This window comes from Anser anser, assembly GCF_964211835.1.
Source record: "Anser anser genome assembly, chromosome: 1".
Taxonomy (NCBI): Eukaryota; Metazoa; Chordata; class Aves; order Anseriformes; family Anatidae; genus Anser; species Anser anser.
This window is the reverse complement of record NC_139720.1, coordinates 122,674,303-122,700,730: the sequence shown is the minus strand read 5'-3', so window position 1 is coordinate 122,700,730 and position 26,428 is coordinate 122,674,303. Positions and strand designations below refer to the sequence as shown.

The 26,428-nt window shown below is 35.0% G+C and overlaps 1 protein-coding gene and 1 long non-coding RNA gene across 34 annotated transcripts in view; one reads left to right on the top strand and one right to left on the bottom strand.

The window, feature by feature from the left end:
- DMD (dystrophin) overlaps positions 1-26,428 on the bottom strand; it is a 1,241,706-nt gene that overhangs the window by 723,275 nt on the left and 492,003 nt on the right. For all 24 annotated transcript variants that reach the window (XM_083850706.1, XM_083850697.1, XM_083850709.1 and 21 more), the window contains 3 exons: positions 22,345-22,520; positions 12,998-13,121; positions 5,583-5,670 (listed from right to left, as the gene is read on the bottom strand). In XM_083850706.1, coding sequence (XP_083706832.1) covers positions 5,583-5,670; positions 12,998-13,121; positions 22,345-22,520 — 388 coding nt within the window. The remainder of the gene's footprint in view (positions 1-5,582; positions 5,671-12,997; positions 13,122-22,344; positions 22,521-26,428) is intronic.
- LOC310905167 overlaps positions 22,529-26,428 on the top strand; it is an 80,831-nt gene continuing 76,931 nt past the window's right edge. For all 10 annotated transcript variants that reach the window (XR_014588814.1, XR_014588815.1, XR_014588816.1 and 7 more), the window contains exon 1: positions 22,529-25,524. This is a non-coding gene — a long non-coding RNA (uncharacterized lncRNA). The remainder of the gene's footprint in view (positions 25,525-26,428) is intronic.

Genomic DNA, 26,428 nt, shown 5'->3' with positions numbered 1-26,428 from the left:
AGGGATACAAAATTGTGAAGTTTATGTCCAATTGTGGAATGTAGGACTTAGGAAAATGAGTCTCAATTGTGCCTAAAGGCCTTATTTAAAATAGTACTGAAAATTAATTGAAATAATTTTTCTAAGGAATGACCATAATTTAATCTATATGGTAAATCACACTAATTAGGGATCATGTCTGCTCTAGAGTCCATAGTTCTGTGGTAAACACTATTCTGAATTCAGTTTGGGATGATTTCATTTGGTGTCACTTAGACGATTCTGCAGTACATGGCAGCAGATCCCTGGACATATTCTGTTTCTAGGATATTGCTCTAGCCAAGCAAATTTTACGTTATTACAAAAAGTACAAGCAAAAATGCAGAAAAATCAGAAGAGCGGAACTACTGGGACATAATGGCAACCGTGGTGGTTGCATCAGCTATACATACATGCTGTACTCTGGAAAATGGCTGGTACAGTTTAATGACTGAGCAAGGGTATAAAACAAAAGTTAAAGTTTAAAGAGGTAAACAATATTTTGACACATTTTAATAGAAGCCATCAGTGGTCTGGTATTTTTGTGTGTTTTCCATTTGGAGATGTTGTTCCAGAACTACTTCACTTTCTTAAAGTGTAATGTCTAATATGCAGCAAGGTGTGAAGAAGCACTATAAACCTGAATGACAAAGCATGTCCGTGCAACAACAAAGTTGACCAGGCAGATAGATAATGAATCTTACCAACAACAAAACGAAACACACAAATAGAAGACAAGCCTTTAACTATGTTATATTTCAACAATTGCTTCTGTCCTGTTGTGACTTTGGTTATAAAAATGCTGCATATTCTTTGGAGAGAGCAGACATCCCAGACACTGTGCTCATGATTACCTCTGAACATTTAAGACACTGCCTATGACTTTGGCAAAGAAGGATGGTGCACTAAGATCACTTTTATTTACTCCTCCTCTCTTTGCTTTTCAGCTTCCACAGTCTCTGAAGTACCCTTAGGCAAGATTACGATTACCAGGGGAAGTGCAGTCATGGACTCTCCATACATAACAATCATTTCTCTGCAATATTTTTTCAAGGATTCAGAGTGGACTGTATTTCTGATGAAAATCTAGATTCACCAGATCCTCTTTTCTTCCTTTCACTGCTGTGTCCCTCTTAATGGAACATGCATGTGAAAATACAAAATATAATTCAATTTTCTTCAATTCTTTAATATCTAAACTTTCAGTCTAAATGTGATTCTAGAAGTGCTGATGAAATGCTTTTGCTCTTCATGTAACTGAAGTGGGAGTACAAGACTGGAGTGTGGAGAGATGTTTGGTAAAAGAATACAGAGGTACACCTCTATTAGACAGCATAATATGCTGAAGTGAAGAGCCATCTGAAAATCTCCATGGGATGCTCTTTTAAAACTCTCTAAATTCACAGACAGCTCAGGCAACACAAATGTTATCTATCAAATGTCAGAATAACATTTTCAGAAGGATGGAGAAAATGGCCATTACTTGTACTGAAGTACCGATTTCTTCATTATCTTTACCAACTTTAGCAACCATCAGCCTTCATTCATGATGGTAACATGAATACCCTCATTCTGTTTCACTTATGGCAACAAGACATAACAAAAATTGAGAATCAGGAGAAGGAACACACTGGTAAAACACTTAGTTTGCCAGTAATGGCTCGTAATATTTTTATGTTTCATAATCTAAGAGCTGATATAATCAGTGAATAAATATACTGTATCTAGAGGAAACAGATATTTTATTACCATGTGTACTGTGCAAAACAAATTGTGCCTGAGTATTTTTAATTGTGCAACACCTTACATGCAAGTACTTTGGAATTACCACTTAGTATAAAGCATATCTTAAGTGTATTTAACATTTGCTATGGATCTGTGATAGAATAATGTAATATTATCTGTGTTTTTATAACTTTTGACTCATGAGCATATGTGAAATGGTAACTCACAATGAAACAAGATAATACGTGTCTTTCTTCAATCTGTGGTACCTTACCAATATGTGTTTTATCACAACAAATTCAGTTGTATTCATTTTAAAGGTGCCTATCAAAATTCTCAGTATTCATCTCAATGCCCTATTTTATTCTAAATCACTACAATAGTCAAGAGTCCTCTCAAACTGCTAAACTGTTTCCCTCATCCATCAGAGAATTTGTTATTCTATTTTAGGATAGCATTTTAGAGTACAATAACAGATTTATATTTTTTTTTTCCTAAAACAGAAAACAGTAGATACAAGTTTTCATTGACTGTAAAAATTCAAGCTTCTTAACAGCATGGGCAAGGAGAGGGAGAGTACGGCCCATGTAGAAGATGGGTGACTGGGTAAGGGTAAGGCAACAGTGATTTTTCTGTGGTAGGAAAAGTCCTTCAAATGGTACTAACCTATAGACACACTGCTTACAAACTTCAGAGCAGATGCACTGTCTGAAATCAAAGTTCCTTCTGCTCAGAACACTTTTGCTGACAATGGCTGAAAGCATAAGGCAGGAATGCTGCTCTATATAAATACACTTCCTCAGATTATTTTCCTCCGTGCTACAAAACATATAAATGAGCCCTAAATAAATAAACCTGATTCTCTCTGGAATTTGAATCCTGCTTTTTTACTTATTCCCCCTCCTACCACAATAAACAATAAAAAGCAAGAAAATAAATATATTATATTTAGCAATGAAATTCACCACCATTGTGAATTTCTCTCTTACAACCCAACAGATCACTTCATGTTTTCATACTCCTCATCTGTTACATTCAGAAACTGTGGGTTTTTTTTGTTTGTTTGTTTTTTTTAAGAGCAAAGAGAAAGCACACGTTACATATAAGCAAAGCCAAAAATACAGTGTTAGTACGACTGGAATCTTCTTAGGACTCTAATCATTTTTAGTCCAGATCTAGTTGACATATAATAAATAAAAATTAGCAATGTGGTTAAATTGTTATCAGTTACCTTTACAAATTATCTTCATCTTAAATCTGTTTGCCTTGGGTGGTCTTTTAATTAGAGATTACACTGTAATACTGAAATATGCATGACAATCATCAGCTACATCACTGAATGATTTCCCTAAAGAAAGCACCACACAGAATAATGATAGGAGCACTATCATGTGAGGTTTGTAAATTATAATTGTGAAAAATTAAAAAGGTTCTTCATTCAAGATAACGGAGTACATGTTCCCTCCACCAGATGCTAAACTATGTGTCTCCTATTAATCCAAAGAGGTACTTTTAATTCCACTTTTTTCCTATGTTGTGGAAAAGAGTTCCAGAATTAGAAGAGGCAGGTATGTAGGTATAGTCAGTCTGCTCTGTTGAACCTTATTTTGGAGATTCTGCAACAAAACTCTCCTGTGATATAATCTTTCCACTTATTCATAATGAACACAGAAATCAACAGAAAAATAATAAAGAGATGAAGACTGTATGTCCCAAACAAATTTTGACAAGCCACACATAGACTAGAGAAACTTAGTTGAATCACTGTGTAAAATATAAAGTCCCTTAAGTGTATTACTGTTTAAGATGTAGGTTTAACGTTGAGCTACTTTTTTACATACCTTTCAGTTCAGTATCATTTTACAGATAATCTAATTGCAAATTCATTTGAGCATAATGATTTGGATGGAAAGACTAATAGAAAATGTGGTGTTTGTAGAAGTACCAAGGCTGAACTCTGTGGTTAATTTCCTCTGTGCTCAACACATAATTTTGAACACCTAGCAACGTATGCCATTTACAAAATTCTTTTTAAAAATCATTTTACAGTTCTTCTCAAGTAATGTTAATTAATTCCACTCTCTGGTGCTCTCACCTGGTGGTGATCACTGCGTTATTTAACCATTTCAAAATACTATCCTTCAAATTGCGTTTGCAGTAGTGGAGTAGCTGATAGTCCCAGAAACAATTTAGGCCAGAGGAACTGTATCTCTTTTCAAAGGAATTGTTTCTCCCCTAAAATCACCACAAAAAAAGGATCTTCATTCATATAGACACCTAACCTGTCACCTTTGCTGGAATATTCTTGCTACCAAGGTCACTATGATGTATGGCATGATACAGAGTTCAAAGCAATTGTCAGGAAACAGATAAAATCATGCTGGCTTAGCTAGACTACCCCATGCTTACATCCTAACTTGAAGACATGCTTTCTGAAAAGAGATTTGTGAGATGCTAGAAATAATTATATGCACAGCTATCCACAGTTGAGATCACAACACCGATAAGCTGTGAATAAACATAAACCCATGGACTGAAGGAGAAAAAAAGAGAACCTTGAGAACATGACTACTTAAGATACTTAATCTAATGAAGCTGAAGCTGGAATTCCTGAGGTGTGAGCCTGCAAATGGCCAAAGAAATAAATCCTGTACAGCCCGTTCTCCCTGGCAGAAATCATGTCAAAAAAGACAGAGTTTTTGCCTTTTTATTTATTTTTTTTTATGATCAGCCATGGAAAACAGTCATAGGATTTAAAAGAGGGTGCAAGAGAGGGTGCATACTAGACTTGCAGACCAGACTCCCTTCCTTCAGATTATTCACTGAGCCTGAGACAGGAAACCTTGCAACAGTTGTTACAGTAATTGTAATTAAATATGCCCAGAATGCAAGGATTCCCACTTTTATAAAGTATTACAACTCCATACTTAAGCAAGATAATCTTAGGATTCCATCAAACTTACTTTGCTTACCATTTCAGTCCTAGCAAATAAATTCTTATTAAATTCTTGATTCTTTATTACAACAATTTAATGTAAAATACATGTTCTAAAGCTCAGTGCATTCAACAACTGTATTTTGGTAAGCCTATCAGTATGACAGATAGTGCCCATGTTTAATATTTTATTGCAAAATTATAAATTCTTTAACATCAAGGACAATGACATGACATACAACTTTACTTTCATCTATCTTTCTGTTGGATTTTCTATTTTTCCTTTAAAAATACTCAGAGGTTCAAAAAGTGAAATAATAGAATAATATTTTTTTGGAACATTCAATGGTAAAAAATAAAAAAAACTTGCAACTAACTTTCTTTTCAAAGATTTTTATAAGCTTTGATATTTATTATCTTTGAATTGCCAAATGCCAAAAAAATCTCTTCCAAAACCCAATAAAACTGTATATTTTCTATAATACAGAACATTACAGCAATGTATATAATTAAATATACAGTGTTTTATAAGAAAAGTCAGAACACACTTCTTTCAAACTGTTCAGAGTAATGCTGTCAGTTTTCTAACTGATGAATGAATGTATCTTCAAAAACTTAGCATACTCAGAAAACAAGATTACAACTTTAGTCCCTATGCAGACCAGATTATTAATATACAGTTCATTTTACACACATTTATTTTCAATATACTGAAGTTCTAAGATTCTGTTCTCTTTACTAATTAACAGATTTAACATTCAGAAATAATAAAAGAAATATAATGCAATTTACTTTACTGTTCCATTTAGACAGTATTTGCTAATATAATTCTTGTGATAAATAAAAACCTGTGCGTTTATCAAATCCCTAAGAAGATTATCTAAATCAACTCCCATGTAATTACCATTCACCATCTGTTCCACCAGGGCCTCAGCTGATCTGCTGGCATCTTGCAGCTTTCTGTACTTCTCAGGCTTTTCTCGCTGGATGGCCTGCAGCATGACAGGAAAGGTGAGTATTTCAAAAGAGGAATTTTGAAGAAGAAAGTAATTAATCTCAGGGATGACTTCTGATTTCTTGAGACCATTTAATCTGCCACATTTCCCTGCCAGCCTCCCAGTTTGCAATGAAACCACAAAGTATCACATATGATCAGGAGAGAAGTCAGTCATAAAGTCAGATACATAAACTGAGAACCAGAACACAACAGAGCTGACAAATGATACACATCACTATTTTACAGACAAATAAAAGACAGACAAATTAAGAGCTATTCAAAGCCCAGTATTTCAGAATAATAATATATGTTCAACAGAAATTCCTTGTGGAGGAATAGAAGATTTGCTCTTTTCTCACATGGCTCCTATTTATAACAGTAAGAATTGAGCATGCTAACTAAACAACAGTGTTTCATGGCATACCACAGTACTGAACACCAATACCATCTTATTCCTTATTTTAGTCTTTTGTTGGCAAAAAAAAAACAAAAACAAAACAAAACAAATGCATATTAACGTATTTAACATATATGTAAGCATATATAGTAGAAGTCCATATATGAGCCACTAGGTAAGAGTAGAGTAAACTGCAGAATTAACACAGGCTTCCACTTACGTTTTGTACCTAATACTCTCATTGACCTTTCCATACTCAAAAATTTCTCACCCGCATTCAGGTGTGCTCACGCTAGCTAGTGACAGCAGGTGCAGGCTACCTGATAAAGTTTCAGGATACAGTAGGAATTGAAGCTTCTAATTTCTTTTGAGATGGTAATAACATAGATGGGAAATAAAATTATTTTAGATCTAACAGCCCCTCAGTGTTGTCTCATAATTAACAACATCAAGTCACATCTTTGACTTTAGACTAATTTAGTCATCTAGTTAGCTATAATTTAGAAGCTCTAAGCCAGCTCTAAAATTCCTTGTTTAGTTCAGGAGAAGCACAGGGTCACAGTTTGATACCTACAATAAAACAAATTATACATAACTCTCAGAGACCCTAACCAACATGTTTTGCTCTAATTCTGAGTCCCTCAGTTTATCACAGCACATACAAAAGGACACACCACACAAATCCTAGGTAACATGTACAGGATGGTGACACAGTCCTGGCTGTGGCTTTTCAGTCTGACTGACCACACTAGGCTTACTGATCCCCTTCTTTATTTCCACAGCAAAGACACATTCTCTATGACTTGACTCTCAAGGTGAAAAAGTTCTTTACAACTGGAAAGAAACCTCATCTAGGTGTCTACTAATGCATTTATTAGAATAATGTTATACGCTCACATTTGAAAATCTTATTTATTATATAGATTGCTATGCCTAGGAGGAAGTAATATAAGTACTTCTCAATAAACTCTCAAAATAGCTTTTAAAGTATGATGCTTAAAACATCTTCAGTTTAAATTTCTGTACTTTGTAGTAGGGAAGATACATGATTTATTCAATAAAAAGCTTATGAAAATCGAGCAATGCCAAAAGATTTGAAATTGTGAGGCTTTACTTATTTAAAATTTAACCCGCTTCGGTAGCGTGCACACTAAATTATAATAACTTCCAATGAAAATAAACACTAGGATTTTCAGGGCTGAACTTTATTTTGCCTAACAGAAAACTCTGAAACATTGATTGATTATTAAGGAAGGAGGAAGACATTTCTACAAAAAGCACATATAAAAGAATCAATTGAAGAAGCTCCCTGGAGATACTAAAAAGCGAGATTTTCAGTTAAATTCACACATCTGCCATCTACTTACAGCTGCCATTCATTTGTGCATACAGGAATGACTGAACAGCAGACATTCTAACAGTATGTCGAAGCTTCTAACACTTTTGATGATAAAATTTTGTATAGATAAAATATATAAAAAGGATATTTGGGAAAGAATTAAGGATGGAAGTATTTTGAAATTGATAAACATGTTTTCCATACTGATAAATTATCACCGCAAATTAACAAAGTTTAATCCCAATAAACTGCAGATGACTGTATTAATTATTTGTAGTTTCTGTAGGTCAATAAAATCCTGTACCATTCTGCTGCACAATTTATTTTTTTTTTCAAAATACCCTATTCTATTAATTCTCCGCAAAGTTTCAAGACTATAGAATCTTAATTAATACTACTTTGTCTATAATGCCAGGTATAATTAGCGTGAGTCTAACTACAGCAAACTCAGAAGAATCATAAAAACACTAAAGTATACTGAAAATAATCTTGCTCCGTCTGTAATGCCAGATGTGCAATTATCATAACCGCAACTGTAGTGAACCCAAATGAATCATAAAAAATCTGAAATACACTTAAAATAGCTTTTTAAAATATAAAAATGATTTGACATTGAAGTCTATGGCAGTGAACCCTTTGGTGTCCAGAAAAATGTGGAGAAATGTCTGCCTCTCTCCCAAAAGATCAATGTTTCCATGTACTGATAGAAAATACAAACACTATATGTAAAGCATTTAAAAATAAACATGAAAATTTGGCACATATCAAACACAGTCAACTGCTTTTCTCCACTTTTTGTTTTTTTGTTTTTTAAATGTAATTAGCATATATCATAAAAATGAAGGGCTAACAGTAGATACAGAAAGACACACATATACACACAGAAAACATCATGCTAGTCAAAGGAGAAAAGGCTGTCCTCTTGGTCCTCGTACAAACAGAAAGTATGGGACAATTTACCTGATTTGGGGAGAAAGTTGGAAATTTACCCTGCTTGCTTAATAGCACTAATATAGTCCTGCTCTTACTCTCTACATGGCACAGTTGTCAGCTGAACCCACAAACTGTATCTTACATTTTTAAGTTCCTCGGAGGAACGATTTCCATGAGCAAATGCAAAGTGCCAAGAAATAAACAGAGCAGTAGTCCCATAAACACCTCTCGTTTATCCTTTTGAGTGTTTTGTCATTGCTTCCTTTACTGATAGGGACAATATTCTCCATTCAGGTTCATTAATGATACAAGTAGGCTGGGATAACTTTTGCGAAATTTTGAAACTTCTAGGTTCTTTACATTGCTGACAACACTTCTGATGAAAACTTGTGGTAGCTGCAAAATAATTTTACATTTTTTCCAGAACAGTATTTTTTTTCTTTTTATATTTTTGTTTCCTGTATTATTCTTTTATTTTTATTTAGAAAAAATGCAGAAATATAAGAAGACAGGCTTTCATTTAATAGGGGATAAATTCTCTTTGAGGAATATTTTATAACCGGCAATAAAGATGTATAATGGCTTAGTTTTAGCTTATTTAATAACACTAAAAATGCATCTTTAGCTAAATGTCAGCTGAACACGAAGAAGTGATTTTCACAACATTCTGAGAGTTTTATTTGACCCTAAGATTTTACTTGGCAGTTAATGACTCCCTAACATTGAAAACAGTGACATTCCAATGAATTCAGATGTTATTCATATCAAATCAAAATCTTATTTTGTGAGCTCTGTAAATGGATGTACACGAGTAGTATTCCCTGATCTCTTGTAACTCTGGTCAACTACCCATGTGAGCAGAAGATTGTAACATTATCATCACTGGCTCTGACAGTGATTCAGCTTTCAAATATCCAGGTCCCACTAAGCATGTCTGAAGAAAGTCACTAAAAGAAAATGAAGCGAGAACTGGGAGAATCCCAGAAGAACAAATATAATTGCCCAAGGTATCTGACATTTTCCCTTACATCAGTTTCTCAGATATTTACCTTTGATCTTGAATTTCACAGTGCTGCTTCTTGTCTAACCAAAACTACTTTCAGGGAGTTTTGTTCTTAATTAACTGATGTGCAAACTCAAGTTTGACTTCTTACCAAGCAAGATTTTCTATCTAGCAATTTTTAACTTGTTGTACCTGAACCTTCATATATTTGAACTTGAAACAATGAAGGTTTATTATGGCTTAAGAGAAACAAACAAAAAGCCGGAGTCATTGTTAGGCCTGTTTTCAGTAAAATACATGCATTAACTTGAAAATGTTAACAGTGTTATGCAGTGTAATGATAGTTGTGGCATTAATGTTTGAATGTCTTCATTATTTAGGAGTAATATTGTTGTCCTACAAATTTCCACAATAATGGTGTCAAGTCTGGCCAGTTAAGGCAAGTACCTTTCTCTTGCAGCTGGGAAGGACTATACATATTTTTGGTCCTCCACAGACACAAGAATGGACTTCCTGTGCATCTCTAATATATTCAGTCTATGTAACACATCTGCTAAAGGCTAATTTCCTGCCAGTATCTGAACAGCAGATGACTTAGCAAACACAGTATGTTTCATACAGCCTGCTCTTGGCTCCGTCTCCCCGAGGCCTTCTCTGAACTGGGATGGGAGCAGGCTTTTGAACTTGGTGAATCATCAATGATGGCAAAAGAGCTTTCCTTGTGGCTGTCCTTTCTGAAGTCTGGGTCCCTCCACCATACAACAGATGTACTTCCACTATGTCATATGAAAGTGACTCCAAGAAAAATGATGAGTAGGACTAAGATGCTTCGACAATAACAACAACAAAATAACCATCCAATTAATAACCTGTCTTCAAAAGAACAGTAGAAAAGAAAATCATTAAGAAAAGGCTATGGGACTGAGTGGCTACCACAGTTGGCAATAAATGGTAAGTCTGACATCAGTCAAGCATAGGTGTCCTATGCTACACCAATCTGCAATGCAAGGAAACTAAACGATAGCCACTAAGTGCAAGATGGTACTTCTGTGTGCATGTGTGCAGGGTATCATGCATATGCAAGTACAATGTTGGGGTATGACTGTGTATATCAGTAAAATACAATCTTTTACAATTATCACTAACATGTTTTTACTTTTGATATTTTATCTTTTGTTAAATGCCTTCAACAGCCTTACTGGAGATTACAGTCTAATAAAAAACACTATCTTATTTTTCATTGATTTGAGCCTCATTGTGAGGGAAATAGAAACTAAAAGAGATAACAAGTAACAACAATACTGTGTACAAATCAATGAACTGGATAATACTTCCTGCTTTGGCTATTAGTTTAATATGAGGAGATAGAACCCAGGCCAGGACACATTTTAAAACCTGGCACTTTAAACACCCCCCTCCCCCCCATTTTTTTTTTCTTCTTGGGAAGTATGTAGAAAGATTTGCATGAACTGGAAACTGTTCCACACAGAATCCAGGTATTACTCGTCAATCCTACAGAGTTTTCTCTATCAAATTAAAATGCCATCCAAATGTTTTATCCGTTAAAAAAAGCTTGAAACTTCTACATGTAACTTGATCTTCTCAATAAAATGTTTATTTTAAAAGCAGTGATACTATATGAAATCAAAGTCAGTCTTAGTATTTAAAAATATTTACTAATTTACTAAAATTTACTAATTTACTAATTTACTAATTTAAAATTTACTAATTTACTAAAAATTTTACTAATGAGGGATATAAGTTAATTTCTCATATTTTTATTTAGAGTTGCTGGTTTGTCTTAGACTCCCCATGACACAAATTAAATTCTACTGCTCAGTACATTTCATTAAAAAAAAGTTGGAAATTGGTTCCTTAACCATCCAATTATTACATTTCTGAGGAGGTTAAAGAAACATCTGAAATACCTCCGGCCATCTCCAGTGCCCTGATTTCAAACTTTCAATGCCCATGCACAGATCAAACTTCACACTGCTTTTCCCTCATATTACTTAAACGTATTACATATGTTTTCACTGACCTAAATGAGATCTGTATAAATGCTGTAAGCAGTGGCTTCCCAACCCCAATGTTCTTCCTCAGCACCAACAAAGGCAAGGCAAGCGCTGCTGAGAAATCCAGATGGGACCAGAGGAGGATCTGTAGTTCACCTACCTCTACCCCTTACTTGCAGCGACACAGATCACCACCTCCTCGGGAGCAAAGAAAGGAAAGAAGGGGGAAGGTGAACCATAGCTCCTGAGTCCTTTAATGGTTTTACAAAATCTTAGAAAGTGACAATATGAGGTGAAGCATCTTATTGCTTAGGGAAACCTGACATTGCAGATATTCAACACAATAGGTCAAAACAGGAGCTGATTTGCCATCCTTGAAATTGTTCCTCAAAATGGGAATAGATGAAGGGGAGACAGGAGCATTTTTTTCTTTTCTTTTTTAATTTTACCTACCATGAAGATGGAAGCACTCAGCAAATTACCTATATATCTGTTTATGTATGAGATGAATCCTATTATCCTGCTATGGAAGCATTTGAATCCATCAAATCTTCTCTGTATGTTTGATCCGGTTTGCATATTTCCATATATATATTTATGTACATTTACATAACATGAAGTAGTGCCGTAAACTAAATTCATTATATTACACTCTAATGGATACTTACTAGCAGTAACGTTATGACAACATTAATAAAAAAATTATTGCAACAAAACTGTTATTTAACAGAAATATCTAAATGTATATTTACAATCACAAAATTCAGTATCACTCAATCATTGTTAATTTATGATGGAAAAGCAGACAGTAAGAAAAAACAGCAGCAAAACTAACTTCAGTTCAGTAAATTTGTTCCATCTGTTTGTGTTTTAGGAGTCCATATCACCTTATTTTTAATGAGGTCCCATGATATGCTATTATACTATAAGCATAATAGCTTGTTATAAAAAGAATTCCCCTTTCTCTTACTCAGAAAAGGCAAGGTTTTTGCAACTAGCTCCAAATACTAAATACTGAAGGCAATTTTTAATAGTTTAGTTTTCAAAGGGCAAATTCAGAGTGTGCAAAACATACACAAACACAGCTACTTCTTAAGCAGTGCAGAATACTTTTGCAAAAAGTAGAAAACCATTTTCAGTTCAGCCATGGTACAAAAAACAGATTAAAATAATTTCTGTGGAGACTGTATTTTCAGATATATTTTACAGCACTGTAGGATGAATTAGATGCAGATTTACTCTAATATACACCAAAATATGACACTTCCCATCCTTCAATTTGTGAATGTATAATGTCAAATTAAGCCATTAGTATAGAATTATAGTGCATACTTAAAAAGTAATTTATAGACTGAGATTCAACTTTACCAAAGACTTTCATAAATCTAGAATACCTTAATTAAATATGGGTATGTATGAATAAAAAAGATCTCTGTGTTCAGAGATCTCTGTGTATCGCTTTTGGCGCCAAAATCTGAAACGTACAAAAATACTGAACACTTCTAATTTTCTCGTGTGCATATGGTCAATCAACGCTTGTCAGTTTACATTTGAACCCATTTAAACTTGGGCTTTGAAAGCACTTTTACAAGCTAATACAAACTAACAAACATATATATTAGTACTTTCTCCTACATTGACTCTTTCTCTGAGATCTGAGAGATTTCCCTCTTTTCGATATATTGCAAACTCAGGACTCTGAAGTACTGCTTCCGAGCGGGTCATCCAGCTATGGAGTTCTGTTGTATCCGAGTCAAACCTAAGATACAGAGAAGTGCAGTAAGACATCTGCTTCCCACAAAGTTTCTGAAAATAACATTAACAGTAAAAATGTTTAAATAATTGTTTAAACAAAGGAATAAGCATCAATTACTCTTGAAAAAATGCAGTTTAAAACCCTCATTTCAGTAGATACCTCATAAAACTATTCATTCTAAGATTTGAAAACCTAAAAATACTTTTTATTTTTAAGACACTGATTTGACAGTTGAACAGATGCAACAGTTCTCACAATAAGGATTCCAGTTTTACAAGCTGATGTTTTTGGAAGACATGAAACAAGTGGCTCTCACAGCTGAATAAAGTGTATCACAAGTACTGTTGGCTCAGCTGAGGATGTGAGGCATATCTGGCTCACAAAATGCAGTCTTCATACCTGAACAATCTCTGAGCTAGCTTGTGCTGACTCTATTATGAAGGATATTCAAAGCAGGAAATTTGTCCATTAGAAAGAGCCCTCTTCTGAGTGACTCAAATTTGTTGTAGAATGTAATTACTAATCAATATTTGATTATAATATTTCTACAGCTAGAAATTCAGAAATGAAAAATAAAGATACCCATCTCTCTGCATATACTTTTAAATTACTTTTTACTGTACAGTCCTTTTTATTAAAGCCTGGATTCTTTCAAGAACTCCTTCAAAAGTGATCTTAATTGTAGTTACCTACTCAGAAGGTAGCAGTTCAAAATGAAGGTTATCATATGCAGATATTTAAATTGCTGTTTTCTAGAAAAATCAAACCAAGTTGATTCAGTATTTAGCCTAGTTTTTTAAAGCAAGAAGCTTGAGATGTTTTTTCTCAGCTGAGATAAACTGTAATCTTGACTGCATTTCTTTATTGCACCATGTGATTTTATATTTATATCTGAGGACCTAGAAGGACCTGGAATAAAATCAGCTGTATCTTTCAGTTTGTTTTGTAAATATAGATGGAGTAACTTATATAATAATAATAATAATAATTAAAAAAAACTACTAAAACTAAGAACTTGGATGACATTTATGTCTTTGGAGAACTTAACTATTTTACAGAAATATAAACTTTCATATATATAAAAAGAAAAAGAAAAGGGCTCCAAGGTAAAATCTAGTGCTACAGAAATCTACATATATAGAAATGAAAACTTAGTACACGAAAGAATTCCACGTTCTCCACTGTGATCTTTCTGAGTCTATTTAACAATAAGGTGTGAACAACTGAGCAATAAATAATGAAAGCAGAAGAAAGAATCAGACACTTCCCTAATCCCAGCCCAACAGTCTAAATTAAAATTAAAAACTCTTAGGAATAATGTTGATAAAACAATTCCTAATAATAGTATTTGCATTATCATTAAAGGAGGAAAAAATACGATTGTGAGGCAATGGAAGGTGCAGAAATCTTCATTTTATACAGAACTATAAATTCAGAAGTAGAAGACATAAGAACATTTCTCAGGTGGCTTAGAGAATCTCTGTGCCGGTATCAGGCTATAATTCCCTAAATCAAATGGCATTGCCAGTGAAGAGCTTCCTGCCTGAGCTTTATCTCTGAGACTATGCAACATTAAATCAACTATTATTCCTGAAATATGATGTTATCATTTGTTCTGCATATAATAGCTGTATATTTAATAAATGCTCTCATGAAATTTTATGACTAGGAGACAAAAAACTATGAAAGACAGTATTCCCACATAAAACTGGAATACTGTTTATTCAACAAATTGCAAGCACTAACTGTATATCTAATCACACTGATTTCCACAGGAGAGTGATGAAAACATGTTTTTGTGACTGTGAGTAAGCACTGTTCAATAGATCTGAAAATGGAGAACACCCAATTTTAAAGCTAATGGACTGGATTACAAGATAAAAACTAACAATTTCATAGCTCTTCCTAATATGCTTCTAGATACTAATAATTTATATTCAATATCTAATGAAGACTGACAACAGCTCTGCTCAATGATCAGTGATGTGAAGAAGGCTGAAGTCTCTAGCACAAAATGGAGTTCCTGAAGTCCTCAGTAAGGGACATATTAGGTCAGCTAAATTACAGCAGCTGCCTGAAGGCTGTAATATCACTTGAATATTGCTGAGATACAGGGAAGTCCCCAAATACAGCATATACTTTTGCAAAGACTAAGTAGTAACGCTATACAGTCCTGCGTTTCACATAAGTATCTGGTTCAGGGCCTGTCAGCAACAATGAGAAACAATAGAACCTGCTCTAAGGGTCAATAGAGAATTCGATCAGGGACCTACAGGTATTCACACTAGATGGGACCAACACCCTCTCCTCCTCTGTTTTTTGAAATCCAGTCAGCAGTGTACAAACACCACCTCACAAGAATTAGCAGCCCAGTTTGCTAAAAGGGTTGTCACTCCCTACTGCCAACATGCACTCCATTCCTTGCTCCTTGAAGTCACCAACTATACAGACAAGGAACACAAGAGATGCAACGGCCACTTCTTTCACCTCACTTAAATTGATAGGTGAGGACAGGTCTCTAGCCACTGTCAGCTATTGTGGCAATTAGGCTGTTCTATAGCACCGGCATGAACCAGCTGTAACTGGAGAGGAGCACAGAACATCAGATACAGGATAAAAATAAAGACAAAATTACGAGTTACTCAGTACTAAACTCTCCTGGCTGCAGGTAAAACTATTACTTCTGGTGTTCATTCTGTTCTGTGGTTCCAGTTAAGTAGGACCAGTAAGGTAAGCTTGCTGAAGAATAGTATGCTATTAGCCCGGTATAGTATAGAAAGTGACAGAGCAAAATGTTTACCAGTGAGAATTTTGTCTTGTCTTTAACAGAAGGACTTAGCCCCTGCTTCTGCAATGACCACCCCTGAAAGTGTAATCTAGAAGAGGAGCTGAACTATTGGGAGACTTCTGATAGTAAAACAAAGTAATCAGGAACGCATTACATGGCCGAGAGATTCATTCATCAGCTGGTGGTATTAGCCACAGCAGACAGCATCTGGACAGAACTGATCTGACATTACAGATTGCTCTTCCAGTTGTAGTTTCTTCTGTTTCTGTAAATATAACTCCACAAACAAAGCCTCCTGCCCCAAAAAAGGCTATAAATGGAAACCAGGGGGAGGGATGGGAACTTTAAAAGAGATGAAAGTTAATTCAAGGTACCTTTTGCTACAGAATCACAGAATCATTTAGGTTGGAAGAGACCTCCAAGATCACCTAGTCCAACCTATATCACCTAGTCCAACCAATGCACATAAATATCCATAACATAGTTTAAAAGCACACTGCACTTTTCAATAACCTTGAAAAAAATCTCTCTCTCATATCTAGCTTTAAAAAACAAAAAAACAAAACAAAACAAAACACAGGAAATGCAGGTAGAATATGGCTTTTAATCATTGTGCTATGATGACTGCACGTTTTATTTCTGAGCGCTTTCATTTTCAAAGTATATTAACTCTAGATTGATATAAAAGGATCGATATAATCTTTGAATCTTGTAAGTATAACAATATATTTGACATTAAAAAAAAAAAAAGTAATGAAATGTTACCTTTCTGACGCAATAAAGTTGAGTGCATGTAGAATTTGTAAATTAAATCCATGGAAGAGACTAAAACCAAATCACTTGATACAATCATTCTGAATAACTACGTTGCTTTAAAGTGCATGTTACCTTGCTCCCCACCTAAAAATTCTATCTGCAGTGGAGGATTTAGTGCCTCTAAAATTATTTACGGGCTCATGTTTAGTTTTCCAATTAGTCTGTCTTTCTGCTTTTCTACAACAGAGATGCTATCTTGTACTGCCCTCACAGCCCTCTCACAACTCCACAAATTGGTTAAAGCAACTCGTTTTCTTCATCAAGCTAAACCATGGGCCTACTGCAGATTCCCATTCAAAAGTCTTTCGCCTAGACCACACGTGCAAAAGATTTGTTCAAAAAAGACTCCTTGTTCTGGTTTTCCCATCTTTTTTCTGTTAGACACAGAATAAACTTCACCTCTAGGGCATTTCAGAACTTAGTTACATTAAGATTTTCCATTTCTGTACAAGGATTTCCTAGCCCAAATACCTAGCAGGGTATACCTACAAGCCCTGTATCTAATCCAGTGCCTTTTGAAACTACTAAATAACACCAAGGATTAGGGATTAGTTGTTTATATTTCAAAGTAAAAAGAAATACATTTTTTAAAATATATATAATAATGAAAGGGGCTGACTGTAAACCTTCCACCTGTGCTCTATACCCTATAAAGGGCTCCTGTGGCTCTGTCAGGGCTTGGGTGTGAAGGTGTCTCAGGTACCATGAGTGTGCGGCCGAGGCTATCCGTGCACCCAGAGCGCTCACTGCTCCTGTGGGGTCTCCCCGCTGGCTGGGCCAGGCAGCCTGGCTGTGGGGTGGCCACAGGGCCCCAGTGAGGCGAGTGTAGGCCATTGGGGCCAGCACCAGTGTGGGGACTGTGGACACAGGGCAGCCACGAGGAATGTTCCAGAAGCGGCCTGAGGCCGTCTGAGGCGGGTGGCTCCCTTCCCTGGCAGCCTGAGGCCAAGGAGACAGCCTCTGTAGGAAAGCCTATGCCGTCGGGGAAACCCGCTGCTTGGCACACACATGGTGGGGCTGGGTGTAGTGCGTTGCCTCAGCCAGTAGGTGTGGGCTCCCTGGCATGTTAAGTCCTGGTCTCAGCTTCTTACTTCCAGATCTGCACAAGAGTCTCACATCCCTTCCACCATTTCTGGGAACAGAGCTTCACTGGCTGCACTTGGGAAAGTGTGTGTGCTTTGCCCTTTCTGCTGGGAAGCTGTGATCTACCATGTGGAAGCAAAGGGCATTGGAATGGGAGCAGGCTGTGTCCCACTGGAAGAGACCACATGCTTTTCTCTGTCTTACAGTATGGCTAGTAAATAAGGGATTTATATTATGTTTTGTGTTTATGGCAAAATAGGTTAGTTCTGCCCAATATTGTCCAGAGGCTCTACTAATGCTAAGAGGCTTAAAATGTCACTTTTTGATTGCAGTAAGTTTTCATTTTATTGCTATTTATCTGCAGTGCTTTGGGGTAGATAAGAAAACTTGTGCTAAGGTAGTTTACCCTCAAGACTTGCTCTTCTTTGGTTCTTTCAGTAGATATAAACTGCCTCACAAGTTACCACCCCACCAAAACAAAACCATGCTGGGCATGTCAGCATTGTGTATCCTGGGCAGACATAAGACCATTTGTCAACATATTGAGCTGGTAGGGAATGGTACAACTCTGATTAAAGAACTACATTACTGAATAACTGCATTTCCATGGCTGGACTGAAATGCCCAGCTCATCAGCAGTGTTCTTCAGCTCATAGCTCTGGGTTGCCTAGAACATGTCAAAGAACAGCTTTGAAATACACCATACCCATTGGCAGAATTATTCTGCAATTATTTTTCATCCTCTATATTTGCAACTGATGAGCCTTTAGTTGATAAAGTAGTCTTAGTTCTTATCTACTAATTCAATGCTTATTTGTCCCAATTGATAATTTTTTTTCCTACTATTTATTTTTAAGCTCAGTCCTCAAAAAAAAAAATATCTTTCCTTTCTGAATGACATTCTGGACCACCTCTACACTGATACTATTCAATTTAGTCTCATCAACATTATTATCTGCACATCTCTGTAATGCATACCAAGGGATTAAAGAAAATACAAAGTCAATCATATTAGCCACACAGTTCTTCTTCTTTAGCCAATTATCCATCTCACCATTCTTATGGTAATAAACTGCACCTTTCCTGACCTTAGCAGTGATTCCTAAATGGTGTCATGGAATGCTTTGCTGAAATTCAGACAGATTAGATCCACTGCATTTCTCATATGTAAGGAAGTCACAGCTGAGTAAAATGGAAGTCTAGAGGTTGCTGTTGAGTATGTTCATTAAGACCATTTGCCTTCAGCAAACAACCAGTGGCTAAAAATGCAAAGCATTTTCAAATCCAGTCATGCCTCCCATTGAGTGCCAACTGGCATCACTCCCATAATACAGCAGGCGATTTCAGACACTAAAGGTGAAGAGTATATATTTTCAGTGTATTATCTCACAAACAGGATAAAGAGTTGTTTTTTTTATAAAAAAAAAAAGCATGAAGTTGTAAAGTGTGCATATTTACTGAACTTGATATATCCATTCCTATTTTATTCTAGATGAAAACATATATAAATTATACTGTAAACAACAGAAAATTATATTCTTTTGCCTTAGTCACCTTTCCCTTTTCTTTGGCTTTGACTACACAGATAAAATGCTGAAACCAAGGACCACCACAAAAACTGAAGAAAAATGGCTCTCTTTTTAGATTTGTTAAAGACCGTTAGATAATAGTGAAAGAGCAAAAGCTACACTGATATATGAGGATAAGGGTCAAGCAGCCCAAGAGAATTGCTGTAAAGTACTTAACAATCATCATTTAGTTCTGACTAATATAATTCATTATACTGCAATGGACTACTTGAAAGAACAGCTGCCAAAAAATGCTTTGAATAAGTCTTTATATTTCCTTTGATATATTTTTCTATTAAAAAATCCAAACTTTTCTAAGTAATGAAGTATTAGAATCCCGAATGATGTGATTTTCAATGGAATGAAGGCCACTTTATTTTCAACATTTACAGTTATGTTAACACTTATTAAATGAAAAACACTAGATGGAGCAACTATCCTATCTTAACATGCCTTTCTCTTCAAGGACATGAAGTTTCTTTCAAACCTGAATAATCAAACCTGAATAACAACATTATATCCATAATAATGTTATGACAAACAGCCTTTCCTTAGAAATACTAGGAAGCAGGTACAAAGTTACTTGCTAACAGGCAAAGAAAACTGTCTTTGGATATTATTCAAGAACATCAATATTAGAAATATGTATAGATTAAATACTAAACAGCTCTAACCTGTTTCCTATTTAAAACCTACTCTGAATAGAGTAATTTTCAGACTTTTCTATGCTACAGAACAGACCTATGTTTTTCCTAGTGCCACATACATGAAAATGATACCTTGGCAACCTTTTCCTCAATATACAGGTTTTTCTCTCCAAAAACTTCAGGCACGTTATATTTATCTCAAGTTCTAATGTCTTATACATACTTTTAAGACTTTTATTATACAGCTCCAACTTACTTTTGTATTTTTTTCCCCATTCTTGGTTGTAATTTCATTCCTTTGGGAAAAGGAGCTTTCCTATGAGTAGTAACAAAACTTAGAACATCCCTGAATTATTCTGAAATTTTAAAACCTTAAATTTGAAGGTAGCTTTAGATTTTGGTGAAAGAAAAGAACAAAACAGTCTTCTGGTTCTTATCTCTGTTTTCCATTACTTATGGTAGTAAGCTGCTCTAAGAGACGAGAAAAATCAACAGCTTCTACAAAAATATGAAATCAACTCCTGTGTATGCTACTGGTTGACAAAGACAAAATTCCTCAGTATAAACGAAACACACACACTTCTAATCCTTCCAAAACACTTGGAAATGCAAAATAGAATAAAATAAAATTAGCCATCCCTTTTTTTTTTTTTTTTTCTCTTCTCAACTAAGCATCTGGAGACCATACTCTTACATAATCCACTAAAACAATATTCACAGAGTAGCTAACTGCTCTTTCTTCTCTCTTGAAACTAAGCACCTGGCAATTCACACTGCAGGTGCTGTGCATCTTTGAGATGGCTTTCTAAAACATACAGAACACAGGAAAGCAAATCTGGAGCACAGATCTTTCCAAACACAGCAATTGAGGCTCGTGTTTCTTCCAGGCACACTATTACAGCAACAGAACTGACTAGAACTTGAAAAACACCGATGAAAGAAACTGAGAAACCTTGTAAGCATTATTCACCCTTATCAAAACAGCTCCAAACCACCTCCCTCCCAGAAAAAAACATGCAGATTAAAAATATTTTCAAACCAGGATTTTGGAGATTAGCTTTATTAATTCAAATTTAACCATCTAAAAGTTACTTATTTAGTACAGAATTCTATAGCCAATGAAGACAAAGATGACTCATTAGAGTAGTTTTCCAATTTAACAAAAAGGGGATGAATCACTCTTCTTACATCACACATGGATCTTGTATATATTTTCTTAAAAAGAATGTTCTTAAATATTGACTCTTAACTAGAAGCCTTACTTTTAGAATGGTCAAGAAGGGGTAAGTTAAATTGTACATTGGATTAAGAAAGAAACCTCTAAGTATCTTTTGTTTCAATAACAAACTCCTTCAATTAATATATATATATATAAATCAGATTTCTCATATTCTTGGTGTATTTCATTACTCTTAATAATATGCAGTTGGATATTTTAACACCATTAAGGACTATTTTACAAGAAAATAACTTGCTATTATAATTGAAAACACATTGAATTAAAACAAAGACATTGTCTATAGAAATGAGACATTGAATGCAGTTTTGTATTCCTCTCAGGCCTTAAATCCACTGCCTTGGAATTCATACGTTTATCTGAATAAAATAATAAAAAATAAAAATAAAAAATAAAAATCCAAACCCAACACTAGAGGTGATTTAAGTCTAGTTTCTAAGCATCATATTAATAAATTTGGTGCTTGTGCAAATTCTACTGAAACTCATTAGAAATCTTTTATGTGACTTTAACAAGTGTTCAATACTCTCAAAGTCCACCGTAACTCATATGTGAGTTACACAGAAAGAACTCTGGAAATAATACTACTGCACATTTCACCAAGTATTAACCCTGCTTCTGCAGAACTATTACATCTACTGCTGACCCACAATCCAGAGAGAATAACGTATGAACTTTAGAAATGAAACAATATCTGTACTACTAGCGTTCCAAATATTAAAAACATATTTTTAGAGTAAAAAAGCTGAGAACCAATGGAATACTTTTTGTTCTTAAGTTCCAAGACCACAATCAAGTGGGACCACACAATGCCATATATAAAGGACATCTACTGGCTATAATTACTAGCACAATGGTGTTGACATAATGATTAACATTCTATACTGCAAAATAGTTGGGATAGAAATAGAAAAAAAAACTCCATAACTGATCCTAAGAAAGATAATAATAAATCTGTATCTTGAGTACAGAAATATAACTTTATTCTCAAAAAACTATACATCTAACTATTTCAGTCAAATGACTACTTTTGCATTCTCATCCAAACTCTATCATCGTTCTCTCTCAATTTCTTAATGATTCTCACCTCTTCCTAATTTCTGAATCCACAAGGAGCTGCCTCTTTTTGTGGGGTGGAGGTGGTGGGAGCTCTTCCTTGGCATGCTTAACCAGGATTTGTTCTCTCGTGGTCACCATAGTTACGGTTTCCATTACAGTTGTCTGTGTTAGTGATGTCTGAGTGGTAGTGACAGCCTGTGAAATCTGTGAGAAGTATTAAAACAGAGGTCACACATTGGTTGAAAGACTTCAGTAAAGACCGTTTGGACTAGCAATAGCAAATAATGAGAAACTGCCCCTGTCTGATTGTAGGCTGACCTTCAGAAAAAAATAACACTACGAACTCAGACAAAATTGTTTTATCTGACTCACGCTATGTGAATAAGATATCTGCAGAAGTCAATATCAAAATCGGAAAGAATCCTAAACAGGATGAACTTATGGCTCCCTCTTAAATCATGGTGAATGAAGAAAAGAAATAAGTGGTAACAAAAAGGTCAATTTTATGAGGGAATTGGATAATAGAAAATATATGAAATGTTACTATTGCTGAATGTTACTTTGCCACCATTCTGAAGATTTATTCCTTGAGAACTCATAAAGGCATTATAATGGCACTAAATTGCCAGTTGCTATTTTTACCGTTTATAATAATCTTTAAACCAGAATATAGTTCATCATAGCCTACTTGCACAGAAAGGCAGTTAGCTTTCTGTCATGAAATCTTAAACTAGAAAACATGCACTAGAAGACAAGTAAATTTGCTTCAATTTCATTCTGTAATTAAAACGTAATAGGAAGAGGTCATAAGATATAGCAATACTTAAATATGTAACACCATAAAACACTACCAACATAATACACTTACTTTGCCCAGTAAAATGAAAGTTAACCCTTCAGATAGTTCAGTTGCATAATAATAATAAATCTGCTAATAGTTGAAAGATTTGAAATGCTGTACATGTATGTACTGCCTTTTTATATTTGGTTCCATGTAACACCAAACTAAAAACTTCCCACTTAAATATGGGCAGCTACTCTTAAGTACCTTAACTCATCAAAAACTGGTCATCTATTTTTTTTGTTCTCCCAGATGATGGGTTACTTGTCAAAATGCTCTAGTTACAGCTCCAGTAACCAACCACGGTTTAGGGCAGTGAAATCGAGAGTAAAAGGACAACATTATACCAGGACCAGGGAAAGCTGTGCACCAGAAGAGCTCTGCTTCTTCACTTATTGCCGATGTGCAAGAATTAAAAAGGCCCTCTAATACAGAGACAAGAATGCTAGTATCTAAAATTCCATGGAACTATATACATATACATAATATAACATAAACGGTCTATTAGTTCTTGCATCAGAATCTCAGAAAGAGTATGGAGTTACCTTATTTGAGACATCAGCATTTCTAAAAGAACAATGGACAACAGGTTTACCAGGTATTTAACTGTAATTCCTTTCCCACAACACTTCCTTATACTGAAAAAACAGTGTGACAAGGAAAGGGGCATACAACCAGCCTGTTTTCAGCAGGCAACATCAGTAAAGTTAACAAAAAAAAAAAAAAATAATAATACTGAAAATACTGCTAACTTCACCAGATATTTTACATAGTGTGCTAAACAAAAAAGTCTTGCTGTTCTTTGTCCAGTCTGCCAGTGGAAATTATGGGTAGGGAGGTCCATTACCACTGTAATTGTGACAATCTTAAAGCAGCCAGCTCAGTGCTGTGCCTCCCCCGCTAGAAATGACCAGCTATCTAGACTTTATAGAGAAAGAATCTGAACTGCTCAGAACACAGTGAAATTAAGATTCAAAAAAATTAGCTTTTTTGTTTGTTTGTTTTGTTTTTTTTTTTTGTTTTGTTTTAATCTCTGGATTAATAACATCAAATGGGGTAAGCTGATTGTGAAATGTGGGGACTTAAATAACATATGAACTACATAAATTCTGTGGAAGAAAAAAAAATCCAGTTGGCTTTTTAATCACTGCAATATTATATATTAATACTTGGTTCCCTCAACAACATTGACTTTGATATCTTCAACTATACAAATCACAGCAATAAGGAAACACTTCGGTATAATTTTATTAACACTTTATACAGCAACATTTTCAACATTTTTTTTTAATTAATTCTATTTCTGGGTAGGAAGAAAGAGCAAAATAAAGCTCCTGAGGTCCAGGGTACTATGAAATTTGAGACAACACATGATGTCATCTTTCCCTTGGTTGTCTGTGCAGCTAAGAGCACTCCAAATCATTACTTGCTCCATATATGAAGCTTTGACTACAGTCACCTTTTCCTCTTGTCACAAAATTCGTATTGCACTGAGTTTTATCTAAAAATCAATGATAGGATGTTCCTGACACCTGAGGTCATATCCTGCCATGTTCCATTTGCCAGTCAATATCAGGGTACAGTTTACAGTGAAGCAGGTGTAAAACAGAATAAATCACAGCTAGGGTACTGTAGGAACGATATGCAGCATGCTGCCAATGGCACAGGAGAAGCAGTTTCAGCTGGTGATTTGGTACTGTGCTTCAAAAGCAGGCAGTATAATTATCATATGCTCAGAGCAGTCGAGTCACGATGCTGTTGGGAGTAATGACTCATGTCAAAACAGTAAAGAAGTATTTTTCATGCTTAATCAATAGGAGTGGAGTTTAAATACCATATACTTCAAAATGAAATGGGAGATATGAATTTGAAATTCATAATCATTCTAATTACAGAGACTGGGGAAGGCTAAAAGGTACTGAAGATTACACTGCAAGGTGAAGTTCAGGAACTTGGTATGTGTTTAAAGAGTGCAGACACTTTAGTGGGTAAATGAAAATCCATAAAAAATTAGGAAATACAAAAAAGGAAATAGCTTTTGTTTGCCTCCCTAGCAAACACCTCTAAAACCTTTAAAAAATGAAGTGGTTTGTATCATGTATAGTTCAAGGATGGTCCAAATAATGACAATATAGTTTCCTTGTCTCTTTAAATTCCTGAAAGGCACATATAAATCCGAGAAGGGGCGATACAGACTGGTCCTTTAACCTGCTAGAGAATCATATGGAAGCGCTAAGGTGACTCACAAGGCTGCACATTAAAAGGCTTTCAAAATACAATGCTTGCCTTTGGTTTCACATCAGCAAACTCATCCTTTTTTTGGAGTGGACAAATTTCAACCTTCCTTTTCATCTTCTACAAATAAAGGTATGTACAATTTGTGTATAGCACTTCAGTAGTTTTATGTCATTTTATTTCTCTTTTATATGGCAGCCTACCTTTAACACCATCATTTATTTCTGCCTTTAGAAATGCCCTGAGTCCTGATATAGCCATAATTTTCCTTAACACTCACTTTTGGAGCTGTTGGGAGTTCTTTGATAAAATGTATGCATGTGAGTGGGGAAGTTCGGATGAAGAATGTTGTTTTTGTTAGTTTGGGAAGGCTTTCAGTACAATTTAGTGAAGCATAATGAAGTCACTAAAGGTGCATTTAGAGTTTCTGAAATTTATACATTTACTTTACAAAAGTTATCCTTGTCCTTGTTTCCAATGTGTGCTCAATGAAGAAAATCAGTCACTTTCATGATGAGAATAAACTGCTTTTTAGGGGTGTCTCTCACCCTTGCCATCCATTCATTGCAGCAGAAGCTTCAGCCATGATTTCAGATTAGAGGCTTAGCTGAATTCAGTGATGTGAAATTTAGATGTGGGAAGATTCACATTTTATCTTCTGCACATTTCCTTTGGGATGTATAACTGTTCTATGTCTAATTGGAGAAGCAGCTTTGATCTAAGGCTGAGATTGTCTGTTCTATATAATTTCGTATTTTGTTTGCTAGTTAATCATTTAGTGACACTCCAGTAAGAGAAGGAAGGGAAATAACTAATGACAAAAATAGAAGTAAGAAGGTACTATAAGAATTATTAATGAAAGCAATAAAGTTCATTTTGAAGTCCATATCCAAGTTGGAAGAATAAGATCTGCATTTGCTGATAGATTTTAGTGAAAAATGTTATATTTATTGTCACCCTTTTCCAACTCCTCCTCAGTTCATGATTAGCCATAATAATTAGATCTTCTTTTAAAGGCATTTTTTTCTTGACGACT